The sequence below is a fragment of the Aquila chrysaetos genome, chromosome 5 (genome assembly GCF_900496995.4).
Source record: "Aquila chrysaetos chrysaetos chromosome 5, bAquChr1.4, whole genome shotgun sequence".
NCBI classification, from domain to species: Eukaryota; Metazoa; Chordata; class Aves; order Accipitriformes; family Accipitridae; genus Aquila; species Aquila chrysaetos.
Genome location: NC_044008.1, coordinates 53,714,015 through 53,732,363, shown reverse-complemented (window position 1 = coordinate 53,732,363; position 18,349 = coordinate 53,714,015). Strand labels below are relative to the sequence as shown.

The window sequence follows — 18,349 nt, the reverse complement described above, 5'->3', positions numbered from 1 at the left end:
AGATTGGATGGCTGGGAATCCCAGATGAGTCAGAGCTGATAAAAAGAGAGCTTCTCACAAAAAAAAAGGCATAAAGAAATTTTGGGAGTTATGGAGTGAGACATAAAAGGACTGTGTAGTCAAAAACTATTGAAAAAGCTGGAAAAAATAGGTAGGATACATAAAGCATCCTTGGGATGGAAAGAAGTGAGTTGACTCCAGCTACTACTCTGTGAATTGGTGCTGGTCAATATTTATAATTTTAATGACTGCAAGGGAAGGAAAACAGTAAGATAATAAGATTTACTGTTTGCAGCTGATACAAATTTTACAGTAGGAAGGAGGACTGAAAGATTGTGGGTACCAGAATGGAAGATGAAACATAGGCAGTGGCAGGGTAAAGCATGTTTGAAGGAATAGTTTAAACCATTCAGACACATGATTGGGCTCTGAATTAGCTCTAACCATTCAGGAAAACATAAGTAGCTATTATAAAGACAGCTTGATAAAGATGCCTGTGCCATGTGCAGCAGTAACAATAAAGAAAAAAGTGAATAAGATGCCTGCATGTGTGAAGAAAGAGGTAGACTTGGAAGATGTTATAATATCCCTATAGATGTGAATGGCAATACCTGCTGTGGAGTACTGTGTTTGTTATGGGTCATTTCTTTTGTTAGAGACGAAGCAGTGATAAAGAGGGGCTAGAGGGAGCACATGAAAGTGTTTTGTGGCCTGGAAGGCAGCTTCAACACAGGGAAAGCATTAGGGATACTAGAGCTACTGAGTTACAAAGGGAAGGAATAAAGTGTTACAGTGCAGAGAGCGCAGCAGCGTGCAGGTAACACTGAGCGCTGTGCTGCGGAGAGGCTTTGCAGTGGTGTGGCTGGCTGGCAGCAGCATACCAGGAAGCAGGCTCGCTGTCCCGTTGGATTCTCCTCTGCATAACATTGCTGCCAGGCCAAGACACAGTTTCGCTGGCCTACCAGTCTCCATAATGTGCTGGTGTGGGAGCAGAGCACCGGAGATAATGTGGAGCAGAGTGTTATCAGGCTGGAGCAACGGGGGCGATATCTGGGTCGTGCTGTGTTGGCTTCTCACTAAATCTACTCTAGTGCCTCAGTCCCTGTGTTGGTGCAACAGTGAGAGGTACCATGATCCTGGGGTCTCATTTTGGATGGGGAAGAAAAGCATACTAGCCTTGATGTGTCGTGGTGGCCAATGTATTTTTTCATCACTTCTGTGATGGGAAGAATACCACGTATTTTATTGGGATGAGAGGGAAAGGCTGTAAGGTTTCTTCCATTGCAGTTTATAGCACAGTGAGTTTTAAGATAGAAACTACTTTGGAAGTTCCCAGTATTGTTGCTTTAAATACTTGAACGACACACAGAAAAATAACAAGGTGTTGTGTAATATAATACAAGGATATGAGGCCATTTCATGAAATTAAGATGCAACAATTGATTCTTTATGTAACACATAATTAACCTGGGGATCCCCATAGTGGATGGCATTATGAAGATAAATACCTTATTAAGAATTTTTAAAGCAAGGTTAGACACTTTATGAACAGCATCTGCATTTACATTAGCCAGCATAAAGTTATAAGTATCATAAATCCTTTTGTTCCAAGGCATGTGGTGATCACCAGCCAGGATTAGAAAAATATTTTACTGCCATGGTGAAATATGTCCAAACTGGGTAAATTCATAGCTGAAATAGGACTTGGGTGGGCCAAGAGTCTGGTCACTTGTTTTGTTCACTGAAGTTATTTATACAGGCAAACTTTTAAGTGGAAGTAGAGAGGGAGGGAGAGTGATCCAGGGATTAGGCTGCCAATTTAGGACTTGCAAAATTTCAGCTTCTTGCTTTCCCAGGCTGCTTTTAAGAGCTAATTCATTTGACACAGATTCTCAGACATACTTGAAGCCCCACCTTACACTTAATCTTCAGATACCTCAGGCTATAACATGTCTGACTTGTTCCAGGCTCCACAGTGTTCAGATAACAGGAAAAAGTATGTATGTGAGAGAGAGTCATGAATAGACTACTGATGTATTTTCAAGGCACTGTCAGATAGGGTGATACCAGTTAACCTGTTGCAAATACTGGGAGCATGGGGAAGAAAGGTGCTTTCTTGAATGAAGGACTCGATTGTCACCAATGTAAGGTAATCACTTTCTTTCCTCACGCTGCCCCAGAACCCCTATGTGACCTTGAACAGTTCGCTAGTTCTATTCCCTGTCCTCCAAGTAGGAGGCTTAAGTGTCCTGGAGGAGCATTTTTTTTTCCTTTATGAATTAGCATGTTGGGTTTGGGTTTTGTTTTGTTTTGCTGCTTTTTGTTTTTCTTTTTTTTAATTTAAAATAAAAATGCCCATTGTTTCATTGTTTTTGTTAGCTTTACTATCAAAAGCTTGCCCTCTGGACTGTCGTTTCCAAGACCACTCTTCTTTATTGGATGGTGCAGGCAGGCTTCTCCTCCCTAGAACTGTCCACAGTCCTTAGATCAGAACTTGAGACACTTCTGACCCTGCCACTCTGAAACAATGCAGATTCCTCCAAAGTGCTCAGTTCTGGCCTGGCATTGTCGTTCACTCAGCCTCTTCAGTTCTGTTTGAAAAGACACTGTGGGACGAAGTGAAAGATTGCTTAGTGTCTGCAAAGAGAAGGATAATCTGTTGATGCTAGTTCAGGTCCATCTAAAGCCTAAAAATAGGTCCTTAACATGTCACATGGTAACAAATGAGACAGAAAACCAATGTACTACTCAACTTTATTGGAAAGCAAGAACTCTACAAAGAATAGAATTTTACTATATGGTTTGTCTGCATAGGGGAAAATATCCTCATTTCTCTTTCTCTTTTTGTTCATCATTTATTCCGGACATGACCACCCTTTGCAATTATGGCCCACATTAGAAAAAAAAAAAAAAAGCATAGTCTGTCCCTCTGCTATTCAAGAAGCAGTCTGGCAAAGCTGAGCTTTCTAGTACCGTGCACCACCTTCAGTCTTATACAGCAATGCAGAACAGGTATAACAGCATCCAATGGATGTGGAAGTATTCTCTATCTAACTAGTGCCTCTCTCTGTGAGTGTGCAGACTTTGGGGATGTGGGAAGTTAAAGCCACCCCTGTCTACATCCTGGATAATTTGCAATTTGTTGACATAAAACATGAGATAGTGTGTGGAATAGAGTGGTCAAGCAAAGTGGCCAGCTAAGATCGGCAAATGCAACACCAATGTAATTTCTTTGGCTCTTCCAACACGGGATGAGCTTGCCATATGTTGAGGATGGAGTAATTCATGGGAGCTGATTAGGGAAGGGAGAAAGGATGCTGAGGGAGGAGCAGAGAAGGAGAAGTTGGGAAGGGAGAAAAGGAGGGAGAGAAAGGACAGGGAGACAGCTGTGGAAATACTACGAGAGAAAGGTGTTGAGATGGGAATGTCAGACAAATAGCAAGTCAGCACAGTGGAAAGGAGGAGGAAACCCCTCCCTGCAGTAGACTTGGAGAGATCATAATCTAAATAATTGTTTTGCTGGAGAACTTGGCCACAAGTTTTTCTGTTTGCTAAATCACGGGTTCTCCTATGAGCAGGTTGTTCAGGACTCTTTCCTGAGCAGATCAGAGGGAGAAGGTATTTAATCTTCCTGCTCACTGCATTCCTTGAACAGTGTTGCCTATAATATACGTATCTTTAACCAGGGAAAGAGTCCATTAGAATGATTAAAATAATAATAATTTCTTTGTTTCTGTACCCAAGAAGTTTGCTCAGCCCCAGCTCAGGCAAAACACCAGCTGAGTTCAGCAAAAGTTTTGTGAGAGGATTCAAGGCAAGCTAGGCCTTGTTTCCTCGCCATGAGGCCAAAGTACCAGATGTAATGAGGACAGATGTTCAGAGCAAGGCACACCTCTCCAAGGGTGAGAAGGGGGTAGAGGTTTTCATTAGCTTTCCTCTTGTTATCATTCCTCTGTATCAGCATCCACTGACCTCAACAACCCCTCCTCCTTTCTCGTCCTTTTATCTCTCCCATCCTTTTATCTTCTGTCTCTAACTCCAACCTCTCTCATCTTTCTTTCTAGAAATTCCTGCTAGCCTATTTTTTTCTTGCATCTTCACCCTTTTTTGCTCGATTAATCCTCTTGAAATCTTTTGGCCCAAATTCCAGTCCCCATCCCCTTCACGTCTTTGGTTTTGCGTGTCATACCTGCTGCTTAGGGATCTCTGGGGCATGAGAAAACCTGGCTTATTCCCTACTGTCCTAGTTGTCTAAATTGCCAGCTCCCCAGCGTGTGTCTGCATATTTTCATTCATAGGGGTTGAAAGGACAGTATCTTTCAGGGCTGGCCCAAGCTAAATTTAAGGCTGCAGACACCAGGCACCAAATGTTTCATTCAGTTCCTTGGTTTATCCTCTAGAGCCTCCAAATGGTTTCTATTAGTATTCTGAGGGAGAGCTCACTGATGGAATTAGTGCGAAACCAGACTGTCAATTTATTTATACCCAGCCTTAGGGCATAACCATTGTGCATGTGTAAAGCTATTGAGATGCAGAGAATATTCTGTAAGTGTGTATGTACATGTATTGACTGGAAGTGAGTTTGCACAGAAAAGCTCTTGCCCCAAGGACCGAACAGTGACCAGAAGTGGGAGAGGCCGCTGAAGTGGCCATGTTCCATGCCAAAGATCCCTTTTCTCTGAGCACAGAAACAATTGATCGCTCTGAAATCTTTTGTCTACTTGTGTTTATTAGTATCTTCTAACTCTAATTTTACTGTAGCTCTAGTTACCCTTGCGAAGAAATTTCTAATTTAACTTCTGGAGTCCTTCCACCTTCTTCAACAATATCTGCGTTATGAAACTGTTGCTGCCTTTGGCAGCAGGAGTGTTTCAATCATATGAGTAATGAATAACAAAGTTTTTCCACTGGTTTGTCATTTAGACTGTGAACCATTTTGGGAGCAAGTTAAGAGAGATAGGAAACATTTAGTTGTGGATATTTATTTGATGCATCAGTGCTGAGTATGAATGAACTGTTTTTCCAGTATGATTTGATCAATTTTGCTAAGGAAAATTTGTATTGACAATGTCCTGTCCTAATGATAAGTCAAAGAATAGCTTTTTTTTTTCTGCTCCCCGGTTTCCTGTTACTATGATAGTGTCAATTAAGAGATGCAGGTGAGCATCCTACTGCCCCAGCTGTTATGCTAGCAATAGTTTTGGCAGAAAAGGCAAGAAATTAATTGACCTAACTAGACCAAGAGTTAATAGACTAAGTGTCTGTTTCATTCACCTGATTGGCCATGTCGCCTACCTCTGAAATTTGTTTCTTCCCATGAAAAATAAATATATTCAAAACTTGGACTGTTATTAAGTGTCACCTCCTCCCATGCTGTCTGTTGCAGTATGAGAATGTGGAAAGGGATTGGGAAAAGTTGTTTAGCTCCATTATACTCTAATAGCCAGGAAACAACCTGTTATACCTTAACACGATGCCTGCAAAAGACTGCATGACAGGGCCCATGGGACCAGTGGATGTATTTATATTGCACAGTGGAGCATGGTGCCTCAAGCTGATGCTGGTCCAGACTGGTACTTTCATGTAACAGAGAGCAGAAACTATATAGAGATGTGAGCTGATCATCAAAGTAGGATAGCTTTGTTAGCATGTTTCTGAGGCTGGACTAATTAGGACTGATGAGCTTGTCTGCAGCTTTCTGGTGCAGAGATACTGTTTCCTGCTTCAGAATTTGCTTAGATTCTGCTGGCTTGGAAGACTTTGCACCATGCTCCACTGCTCACATAGACGTGTCCAAAGGAGGACAGAGCCATAAAGCATTGTGCTAGAGAGAAAGATGGGGTCAGTGAGAATCCAGACTGGCAGGACACTGCAGGGGAGGTTCTGTCAGGCAGACCAGCTTCCTCCTGTGCAGCTGCAGCAAACAGACCGTATACTGTCACTATACGTAGAAGCAAGACAGCTTCGCTGCCATGGAGTTGTGCTTCCTACCAGCATATTAACCAAACCAAGGTGCGCCGCTTCTACTGTTCTTTTCTTCTTTCTTGCATTCTTGTAGACTGTTTTCACAATTCTGAGTTGTAAGCACAATCCCAAAATTTTTACAACTCTGTGTGCTGCACAGCTACAAGGGACATGCCTGGAGACCAGGCTTCCCTTTCAGCAATGCAAGAGGGACTGATTGTTAACCACTACACCAGCTCTTGGCGTTGCTGGCAGATGCCATCAATAACGTTAGTTTGATATGTCAGTTCTGTCAACAGCTTCAGTTTAATGGTAGTCACGCTATGCACCTCCAGCTCCACTCTCTGCTGAGAGCTGAGGAGGGAGAGGGAGAGAATTATCTGAGTTAAAAAGTAAAAGTCTGTCTGTGTTTGAAGTGAATAAAGTGTGTTAACAAGTAATTCTCTAGCTGAGGTTTCCAGCTGTTACTCCTGAGCTGTCTGGTATCAAAGCAATATGGGTCCATCGTACAGCAGCTAACTTCAGTGCATGAGCAATTACTGTCTGAGGCTTCTGAGGTATATTATAGTTTTATTATTATTATTTCTCTGCTCATAGTTTCTTAAGGCCTCTTCATATCCTGAATAAAGCTCCAGGGAATCATAAAGCCACAGGCTGAGTTTTAGCACAGTCACTATTCGCATCTCCTGGATTGATAGGTATTTAGTATGTTGCCTTGATCTTGGAGGCAAGACCCTGAGATGCACCCCAGGGAAAGCCACGAGATGTTCTTTGTATTTTTTGCCCCTGAGAAAATAACTCTTTTGCTGTGGAAATGACATGTTTTTGCTCAGAAATGTCACTGCTGCTGCCTGCCGATTGTAATTCTGCCACACTTATCTTAAGACTATCTTAAGTCTTTTAAAGTAAAATAATAAAATATTTAGGAATCTATCCAGAGCTGCTAAGCACTCTCATGGTTTTGCGTTAATGACCCTTGGTTCCCGTAAGCCTCTCCCTCTGTTTTCTTACTTTTATTAATTATTGCTGTAGTTCATTACCTGGATCTTGCTTGGCGAAGCTTGCAGTGGAGGTGAATAGGATGGAGAGAATAAATGGTGTCAGAGATTTGCCCACTGTGATAAAAATACTTAAGAGACTGTTCTGAGAGCAAAGTCAGTTCTCCAGAGACCCTAGACCCTGCCTAGCACTAAGGCTATGTTTTCTCAGATTGTCTGTGTGCTTTTCTGGGTGGGTCCTGTGCTTATCTAGTTGTCTGGCCACTCAGTATATGTTTGAGCTATGTATTATTTTGTGTTGTTCATGCTCATCATCATAATTACAGATTCATGCTGCGCTCACGGGGTCTCAGAAAGAAAACAGAATTATAACATGTTTACTATAGGAAAATGTATTTCTTATCAGATAGGGTATTTGTAATGCCAGATGATATTTGCATATGCTGGAGATGAAGTGGTGGTTTTCATCCTGTCCAAGTAGTTTGTGTCCTCTAACAAAAATGCATAAAAAAAACCTTTGCAAGACAGCTGCAGAAGTTTATGTGAGAAATCTCTTCTCTCTTCCATCTACCTGCATGGTTTTGGCTCAGAAATAATCTTTTAGCTCTCTAGAGCTGCTCAGACCCAAGGATCCCAAAGCACTTTACAAATGCAACAACTTTATACAGAGGAAAAAAACAAACAAACAAAAAAAACCCCACAACCAAAACCTCAACATGGGATCAGAACTCAGCCTACTGTTGGATTACCAGAACATGTACGGCTTCATTACCCATAAGATGTCCATTAACAAATACGTAGTAGAGTGTCAAGTGCCAGGCTATGCTGGCATGGAGCTCACACCGTGCACAATGCTAGTGCCAGGACTGTGATCATGAGCTCCTGAGAGTTGCTAAGGAAACAGTCTTGGAAATGGAGCTGGAGCTCTCCTCGGAACGTTGGCTGCAGAGATGTTTTGTGCTGCAAAAGCGCATAGGCCTGATATTGGCAGAGGCAGCAATTGTTCAGCAATTGATTCAACCCCTGATGTGTTAGCATTAAGGAGTACCTGTGATGCGGTCACTAAATGCCAAAGATGAGGGATTTTGCAGTTTCTTAGTTTCTTTTTAGTATATCTGAGCTTTGTTTGTCTCCTGCACTCTCACCGCTTGCATGAAACTGCCATTGATTAGATTGACTTAAACCTATGCAGGCCCTTGGTGTGTTCCTTCTTTGCTAGATCTTTATTTTTTTTAATTAGTGAAAAAAACCAAACACACACTATTCATAATTGGGGTTCTTCCAAGTGAGGATCCACAGCTTGGAGGAGTCCTCCCTTGAAAGATGATGTTGATAATCCAAACCCTGTTTGTGCTTCTCTGTCTCTGCTAGAAAGACATCAGCTTTTAATAGACTGAGAAATTCCTTAGAGGTGTTTGTTATTTTGCAATTACTTTGCAATTGATTTTCTAAAAAAAAAAATTCATAACTTGTTAAAGATCTCTTCCTCCCTTCTCTCCTGCTGCCCCCGTCCCCGTTTCCTTTTTTATTTTTGCCACTGCCCAGTGTTTACAATCATAAGACATGGCGTTTTTTTCCATTGCTTAGGGAGATGACTCATCTACAGAGAGACAGAAAAAAAATGTGTCCTAATGATTTGTAAATGTGGATTTACACTCAGATCCTCCTGGGGGCTGAGTCTAATTCTTACAATGACTTTTTCTGCAAATGTAGTCGAGGCAGTTAAATTATTTGCCTCTGTTTCCCCATTTGTAAAATAGAGGCTATTTTAGAATAGCTTCTGTGGACCAAGTGCTGTCAGTTAATTTACAAATGATTCTGTGGGGGAAATTTCCATATATAGCAAATGTAAGAGAACCTCTAATTCAGAATGGAAGGAGGAAAGCTAAGAGTTGCCCTTCTGCAAAACAAGTCTGACCCTTTCCATCTACCTGTGAAATGCACACTCAGCACTGAAAATTTCTGCCTCTCTCCATCAGGGCCTGCAGCTGGGAACTCAAGAGCTGGAGGAGACGGGAAGCAAGTTTTGTCTTGGTTTGCTCATTCTGCACCTCAAATCCCTGCCCTGCAGTGAGAAGGTGATGGCTCAGGCAACACTCCTACTAGATTTGGAGGAGGAGATAACAGACCGGGCACAAAGGTCAGTGATAGTAGTATTCAGAGGGTTCTTCTGTGGGAATCAAGTTGGTGGGGATATGTTTTGGGTTTAAATCTGCAGAAATGGACTCTCCTTATGGCTGAGATTTGCATCTTGGGAACTGGAGTGTATTGAGAGTGATTGGAAATGAAGATACAATTGACTCCCAGAGAAATTACTGAAACAGTGGTTCCATGCCCTGCAGCCATCCATGTGGATAAAAAAGGTGAAAGAAAAGAACCTGATTTCTATTTTCCAGTGAATTTCCATTTTCCTATGAAAACTGATTACTGGAGCATAGGGATGGTACTGCCGCAGAAAAGTGCATCAGCAGGAAACATTTTTCTGCTCACTGGAGTGTCAAGTGGTACTCTGTCCACCTCAGATCCTCCATGGAGAGCATCTCTTACAAGGAAGACATTCTCTAAGAGCTGCAGGGTAGGGAACAAATATTGTAGATCAGAAAAGGACTTTGATAGCATGATTTAGAAACTATAGGCCTGATTCTGCAAGGATACTCCCAGAAATTCCTCTTTTCCTCACTAAATTGAGTCCTGCAGACATTTAGGGCATAGGTTCATGACTTTTTGGTGCATAGGAAGAAGTCATGATCCCACTGATTATTTAGGAGGTGTTTTTCCAAATTGCAGAATTAATTTATTTGCTTCCTACATTCAATGGCATGTATTTAAGTGAAGTTGCCCCATTATAAATATATGGGGAGTCTGACCTGGATAAGTGTCAGTGTATGGGACTCTTCAGCTTGAATTTGTGATGAAGCAGAAACATATATATTCTTTCTAGGCCACCGTCACTTGTTAGTGCTATATGCAAGCACATATGCTTGCAATAATGTTTTTCCAAGACAAATGGAGAAAGAAAACTTAGTGATGTGATATGATTTGAAGCTCCCTAAAGAGCTCTCTCAGCTTCATCCACGAAAAGCAAGTTTTTCAGTTGCAGAAATGCCCCCATAATTTATAGCAGGCTTCCAGGCTTCCCCCTGCAGGAATACTTAGCCGACATTACCACCACCTGTTCCTCATGCCGAAAACCATTCTTACAAGCTTGTTCGCAGTTTTTAATGTTTATGAGGGATAATGAAAAAAGAGAGCTAAAAGGTAGAGACATTCCTTTGGATTAGCTGTGCTCACTTATACATGTGAATATATAAATGAAGCAATTAAGGTGTATGTTAAACACTGTCCATGTTGTGGACAACAAATCACTGGCATATCATTAGACAGAACTACTGAAGCCTGGCTAGGTGGATGGTTTTGAGATATAAATTAAACTCTCATTTTTTAACTGGAGCTTGAAGGGCCTTTGCATGAAAATAACTTCTCTTATGGGAAGAAAAACATGGAACCCTGACTAGCCTCAGACACTGAAAAAAGCCATCTGGTCACAGCAACTCAGTTAGCATTTTCCCTGATCTTTGTAGTCTTCTGTTACTTTTTCCTTCAGTTGGTTTTATATCAATGGGCATTCATTCCATTTTCCCCAATATTGTGTGGCAGTTGATCAGTACCAAAATAATAGTAAGAAGCTCTCTAATTACCAATATTTTTAAAGAAGTTAACAACAGAAAAAATGACCTTACTTCCAAATGTGTCCATGGTAGCTGAAAGCAAAGCCTTCTATCCCTTCAAGTTTGCCTAGCATTAGTGAGTACCTCTATGGCATCCAGAGATGTAATGTCACTGCTAAAAGGCAATGTGACAATTACTTGTTCATTTTCACTCCACTGGGCATAATTGCAGGCTTGTAGAATTTTAGTAGCTTAGGTGCAATTTGTTACCATTTGCAGATCAGGTAAACAGCTGAATTGTTTAATCCCACCTAGATGCGCCATATTGCAGGAGCTTGTTGCAGAAGGTTGGGGAAGGGAGATGCAGGGACTAAATGTTTGCTAGCATAAAAGAAATAATTCATGGAAAATGATTGTGCTGTATATTGACCCTGATTCAAGAAATTAATACTTCGCTTCTGGGTTTCTGTGAGTCTATCCAAGGGAATTGTGTGATCTGATTTTAGTGGGAATAGGGGCCCTACTGGAACCAATGGAAGAATGCAGAATACAGAGAGCACACTGATATGGGCAGGAGAGCAGCTATTTCTTCACCTCTCTCTCAACTCACAGGCTTTGAAAAAAAAAATTATTCTCTACGGAAACATTTATCTGGAGGAACCTGAGGGATACCACTCAGTCTAATCTTACTCTGTAAAGATTAAGTCTAATCTAGGTCTTTAGGTAGCACAAGGAGGTCACCAAAGCTTTGCAGCTTAGTGGTGGTATATCATTACATCAATGGAAATTATACTCTGCTGCTTCCTAGACTAGACCCATCTTTATGAGTTTAAGGAGAATGAAATGTTTGTAGTTTAAAACTGGCGCTGTTGTCTTCTGTGGTTACCACAAAAATACACAGCATTCTTGAATGCTTTCTATACTATCTGTTTCTGAAACTGTGAGTAGCTGTGAATGAAAATGCCCAAATTTTTGTGTACCTTTGCCAAAGTAGAGTCAGACTTGGGGATCCTTCAGGTGCAACACAGGAAAAGCCTGGGCAGTTACCTTGTGCAATTTTTTTCTTACATGCTTTACGTTGTGAACAGCGGTGGCTTTAAACAGGTTGCAGGCTATCGGTATTCCAGAAGTCTGCACTGTCCTCGTCCCAGGAAATGATATGCGTGATAGATATTTAAGTGGGAAGCAATAGCTCTGACTGTAGCTAATGTTTCCTGACAAAGGAAAGTGTGTCCCAAAGGCTGTTTTGCTGACATGTCTAGAAAAAGGTACAAATATGGGTGATTCTTATCAGAACAGTATGCACCAATATCAAAAGAAAAGAATTAGTATTGTTCAACCTTGGTGAAAATGCAAGCTTTATTTAGTTGTTAGGGTTTTGTTTTGTGGAAAGCAAGCTGAAATTAAGCTGTGAGCAGTGTGGTGTATTGCACAGTGCTTATGTTAAATACATCTGTCTCGATCTAATGTGTTTCCTAAATATGTGTTTCTGAGTGCCCATCTCTGTAGCACTCTGGGTGACAGGTCAAGCTTGGGAACAAAAAGTTAATCCAGCACTGAATATAACTGACTCCCAGATGAAATGTCTCATTGCAAAGGTACATAAATCAAAACCTGTGGAGCCAGAGGTCTCTTCTGTTGTGAAATCCCTGCAGTTCGTGTCCTGCATTTGTCACTCTTTGCCCTGGTATCTGGTGCGTGTGGCATTGACTTGGCATCTCGGCATCTTCCTCCGACAGCAAACGTTTTCACCTGTCAAGGTTTATAACTGTATGTGTCTTTTAATTTTCCTCTTCAGGCTGTCTCTGCTCTGGGTATTTTGCAGCCTTATACTTTCACCACTGCTGTGAAGGGGATGAAGGAGCAGGCCGGACCCTGCCTGCTTCCCTGGAATAAACTATTTGCTGTGCACTTTATATAGCTCTGTCAGAATCAGTGGTTAGCAAATTGGAGCAGGTAATAGCTGTCAGGGAAGTGACTGGTCTAATGGAGGCATCCTGTGTGAATGGGGGATTTCTCGCACCAGATCAGGTCCATTGTGTTCAGTGCACTGTCTCCAATGAGTCAAAGAAAGGTGGAAGAAACCTTTAGCAGACCTAACTAAATAGAGTTTGGTACACAGGCGAGAATTTTTTCCTGTCTACAGTCTATCTTTCCCCTAAAGTGTGAACTATAAACAGTCATTTACAAGCATGAGTGGGGTAACTGTTGGAATAAATTTGCAGCAGAGGCAGAATAGCAAAGTAGCTGCATCTGAGAATAAGCAAGGGGGAGGGGAGCTGAACTTCCATCTGTGGGGCTATACTGCTAGGACAGTAGCATATTTCCCCTAAAACCAGGAAATCCTTGGACATCATGAAGTTGGCCTAACAGCTCTTTGTCACTGGTCCTCAACAAGTCTATATGGCAGCTGTCTTGTGAACATGCCAAAAAGCGGAGAAAATATAAGATGCAATACACACATAAGATACGTTAGAGCTACAATGTGTGATGGTGAGGAAGAGGGGTTAAATTGCTCCAGGTATTAGCTGGTCTCTTAATTAGCAACCTGTGCTCCTGGGACACTTCACATTCACTCTTACACTTATTTAGGCATTATCACTCTCACATTGCACAAGACCTACTTAAGGGCATCATTGTTTGTGGCTTTTCTTTTCACAAGTGATATTTAGGTGTTTTTCTGCATCAAATAGCCATTTTTCCACCAACATTGAGTAGAGTTGGTCTTACGGACCACTCTGCCAAGGTCAAAGGCCACCTTCAAAAACCAAAGCAATGTATCAGGTGCTCATACAAGCACTTTATTCTGCCCTCTCTCAAACTTGGCCTCGCAAGCATGCTATTGCCATGCCCCAGGAAGAATCACTAATTTTGTGTTTCCAGCCTCCTACTGTGCCTTGCAGTCAATTCTGGTATTCAGAAGCTCTCTGCTGGGAAAATGAAATGCCAGCTTGTACTTCGGACATCATGTTTTTTGATAATAAGTTTCATGCCTCATTTGCTGTAAAAGCAATTAGGTTTTAAGTCAACGCTGTCCAGGTACCTTCACATTTGTCATGACCACAAAGAGGATGGGAAGTGACTGTTCACTTAAAGCAGGTTTGAGCAAGAGAGAAAGCAAGAGCAACCCCCCACTATAGGTATCCTCCCCTTCTTCCTCATGGTTTGAACTAATGGCACATTCCTTCATTTTCTTTTTCTCTGCCCTCCAGGTTGTGCTAGAAAATGTTTTGCATACACTGCAGCAATTGTAGCCATTTGTTCATGAGATACATCTTGTATGTTGAGACAGGCTTTTGCGAAGTCATTATGTGTTTTCTGCTGACTCAGATATTATTAATCTCCTCTATTTCTTCATTATTTCTTACCTTTCTTTAGCAGAGCCAAATCTCTCTCCACCCCAGATGTTAAATATTTCTAGCTCTGCTATTAATCAAAAGCAGAAGGCTTAACCACTGCTCTGGTCCTTTGTCCAGATGTAATCTCTTCATCTTCGATACACTGAGCAGAGTTAGATTGGTCAGCGTATGGATGGCAAATCCAAGAATTGACAAGAAGGATTTGCAGATCGTTTGGAACTGTGCTGGCTCTTCTTCTATACCACATTGATGCACCATCATGATCCTGGATACTATTGAACTGTTGGATTTCCCATCTTTTCACTATAATGCACCTTCCCCTGATTATGGCTGCACAAGCAGTTCCACTCATCTTTTAAGCTATGTGGCCAAAATGTGATTCAGATCAAACTAAAGTGAATTTCGGGAGATGAAGCAGATGAGAAAGAGGAAAGTTCAAACAACAAAATAGTGCAGATGGAGCAAAGTATGCTTGCTTCATTTGGGGCATCTTTAGTGCATCTTTGCACAGCAGAAATGTAGCATTATACTTGTGTGCAGTGATGGGAAATGGTTCCCTTGCCTGGTGGTTTGGGTCTTTCTATACTTACAGGTGAATGTAGGTGTCATTCCTTGATGTTATATTTGGTTTGATTATACAAACTGGAACAAATTTCAACTGAAGGGTTTGAGTACAAAACAGTGCTTCACCCTGCAAAATACCCCATCACTTCACACTTAGGGTGTACCAGCAGTTGTGGCATCCAGTCCCCTGAGGCAGACTGGACAGTTAGACTCTGGGGAGTTGTCTGACATATGGATGAAGATGAAAGTCCTTTTTCATAATTTAGTGAATCTAACCTCATGGGGGAAAAAATCAGCAGGAATTATTTGCACATTTTGATTTAGATTTCTATTTGATTGAAGCTTCATTTTTCTTTAAGTAAAGATTTGGTGCATTTTTAACCTTGATCATCTGTAGACATTAAATACCTTGTGGCAGCTTTCAGAAGAGGAGGTCGTTTATTGATTCTATTTTTTAGCTTAGTCACAGATTTTATTGCTGGCAAAGGAATTTGAAATTTCCACTGCTTTATGAGCATCTCTGGATGTGGTATTTCTGTATTTGGATGCTGGAGAGAAAAGTGCTGTGGAAATGCATTTACCTAAGCTAAACTACCATGTCACTTTGATGGTGCAGAACATGGGGCAAAAGGAGTTTCTAATGTATTTCGTATAACACTTGTGAGAGCACAGTCTAACATTAACACAATGTGACAGGTATGAGTAGCTGAAGCTGGGCTTTGGCTTTGGAGAGGTGTCACGTTGCTGTAACCATTTAGGATGAGTTCAGGAAATGCCTTAACTCCTGACTGTCTTGTAACAGTCTCCAGTGATCTTTCACACTGATGTTGCAGCAGAGTGGTATCTTCTTGCCCTCCTAGGGTCTGACCTAAAGAATTGCTGCCTCTGCTTTTAAGAGGAAAAAACCTCAGATTTCAAGTTTGGTTCTATTACAGGCTTTAGATTTTATTGTCATTATATGCCTTGATAACCATGTTTTCTAAATAAGAACGTGAACCTTCTTCCATCCGCCCCTTCATCCTTCTTATCCCGCGCTCTTCAGCGTCTCTCCTTTGTTAATGCAAAAATACAAGCCCAGTGAATTCTTTGGAGGTTCAGCCAAGCAATACAGCCTATAATGAATATATTTGGTATTCTGAAGGCTTTCATGTAGCTGTTCACAGGTGACCCACTGTAATTCAGCAACTTTTCATTAACACTTTCTGGAGCTGTCCCTATTTTTCTCCTATTGGTTTTTATTATTATGAAATACCTTGGGAGCTGCACAGCTTCTGTTGATTGTTATCAAATGCCAGCCCCAGCTATGCCAGGCTGGGTACAGTTATTCATGCTTATTTTGGAGGTAATTAATTTATCATTTAATAGCTAATAATAGCAATTTAAATAGCAGCAGAAAGGAAGGAGAGGAAAAGAGCAAATGGAAGAGAAAGAGATCATAGAAGGAACTTCGAACATGCACAAAAGCACTGCTTGCTATTGTATCTGTCTGAGGCTATTCAAATTACCATACACGTACAGATCTGACTGGACTACAGATAATGAACTTGTATATATCCAGCAGAACAAATGGGCTCTGCATTGCCCTTTCTGTGAGGCATATTGCTATAGTACTGTCTGGTATTAGACATTTTCGTATTGATTAGGAGCATCTGTATTTCTGTGCTGCAGTTCTTTTCCCTTAAGATCTAACTTGAAATATGAAAGCCACCGGGCCCTTCACGTGCTGGGATAGAAAAATAAAGCTGATTGCTCTCAGGGGTTCGGAAGCAATCCCCATTTATGAAGTGTCCCCCAAAGGAATGCATTATGAGGGACATACATGTTCCTCTGAGGTGGCCTTTATATAGACCAGGATAGTGCTGACACTGGAACAGAACAGATTTTTTTTTCTAAGAGGGTACAAAGGATGATGGGAGGATCAGTCTGTTTAGACTATTGGTCATCTTGAATGCAGGCAGAGGTGGCATTTCAGACTGAACATCTCACAGGTCTAGTGCTGAAGAGGCAGGTTCAGAGGACTATATATAGCCTTCTAGAGACTATATGTATACTGCAACAGTAGCTGAAACACCAGTTGCATTAGATTTGGGGCTCTGGCACAACAGCAGGAGGAGACAACTTTGTCAGTGCAAACCTACTGATGATTTCTGTCCTTTGCTTTCAGCTGTTTGACAATATTAAGAGGGTATGGAAGAACAAGGCATAACTGTGGTGGGAGTGCTTGTGTCTGCGGACTGGTGGGAACCATGGATAAATGATAAGGTTATTTCAAGGACCTTGGTAATTTAGTGTTTCCTTGTGGATCTTTTCCAAATGGTGTTCCCAGAGTCCCAAGAGAACTTGAGACTTCTGAAAACCAGAGAACAGACAGATCTTTCATACTGTTACTTGCTACAGTACCTTCCTTCAGGCAGGAGAAGCAATGGAATGAGTGGGTAGGATGGTAGTTAGGCAAAGTGCACTTCCAATCCTTTAGAAGAAAGCACATTTTTGTGGAAGTAGTGTATTTTGCTTCTGATGAGTTGTTCTTTTTATTGCAGTTGTCACTTGAGGTGACCTCTAATTAATCTGTCCACAGCTCCCAACAGAGCCTCTTGAGGAACATGCTCATGTAGGTGAAAATTAGACTGGTTGAAGGTCAAAACAGGCTTTGCTCTCCCATGTGTTAGGGAGTTAATCATGGAGCGTAGATCACAGGAACAAGAGACTTTTGATCTGGATTATCTGGAACAAACGCTTCACCATGTGGAGGTCTCACCTCTTGGATCCAACATAGGGGCCCAGATGTCCAAGCATCACAGAATTTAGAAGCAAACTGAAATGAATGCCAGTGGTGTCTGAGACTGTATAGAGCAGAATGTCTCCCTACCCATCAGTAGCATCAGAGCCTCACAATCCTGCGTAGTAATGGTGGTGACAGTAGTGCATACGTTGCCACTGTCGTGGGCAAAATATAGGGCTAGAAGGAGCTGAATTTCCTGTAAAACCACCAGTGGGATCCAGTTTTTCACCAGGTCAGAAGTTTGTACCTGTATAAGTTATTCAGACAATAAGAGCTAAGGAGAGCCAAATGGTTTTGATATAACGATGCTCCTAGGCACATTGTGTGCCCATCACTCCATCCTTTCTATGCAAAGGGAACATAAGAGCAGAGATTTCTGCTTTCGAGGCAAATAGTGTATTGCAAGTCCTTTTGGTCTGGTGCCCAGCCTGCAAATGAGAGTCTGACCAGGCCTCTTGTACTGTGGTGACAGTGTACAATTGCTATCTAGGAGAACATAAAAAAATTTAGCAAGACAAATGAGAGATTAAATAGTTAAAGGGATAAAGAAGGCAGAGAAATTCATAATTAAAGCTGTTGAGTTGCAGTAAAAGGAGCGCATAGCCTGGGAGGAAAGTGGGTGGGCGAGCAAAGTGTCGTATTTGGAGGTGAAAGTTGGCACTTGAACAGCATTTCAAGGTACTCCAAAGCCACCTCCACTGACATCTCAGCTGTATTGTATATTCTGTCAGAGGCTCTGGCTGTTCAGTGTATCGTGGCTGTGACTCACACACAGACCTTGCCTCTTGCTGTCACGCTAGATGTTGTAAAGAGAGACATGGCAGAGGTATTGTGTGAGACATGAGATAAATATGTGCAGGTTCTTGTTTCAGGGCCCAGCACCACATACACGTACCAGTGTGGATGAGTGCTTATGCATAGAGGTACAAATGCAAAAGCCAGTCCCTCTAGCCTCTGATAATTCATTGTATTCTCTCAGAAACAATATGGATTTATTAGGATGTATAGGTTAAA

The 18,349-nt window shown here is 41.6% G+C and overlaps 1 protein-coding gene across 2 annotated transcripts in view; it reads left to right on the top strand.

Moving 5' to 3' along the window:
- Window positions 1–18,349, top strand: part of AGBL1 (AGBL carboxypeptidase 1) — a 304,599-nt gene that overhangs the window by 196,844 nt on the left and 89,406 nt on the right. For both annotated transcript variants that reach the window (XM_030015924.2, XM_030015923.2), the window contains exon 22: window positions 8,942–9,102. In XM_030015924.2, the coding sequence (XP_029871784.1) occupies window positions 8,942–9,102 (161 nt within the window). The remainder of the gene's footprint in view (window positions 1–8,941; window positions 9,103–18,349) is intronic.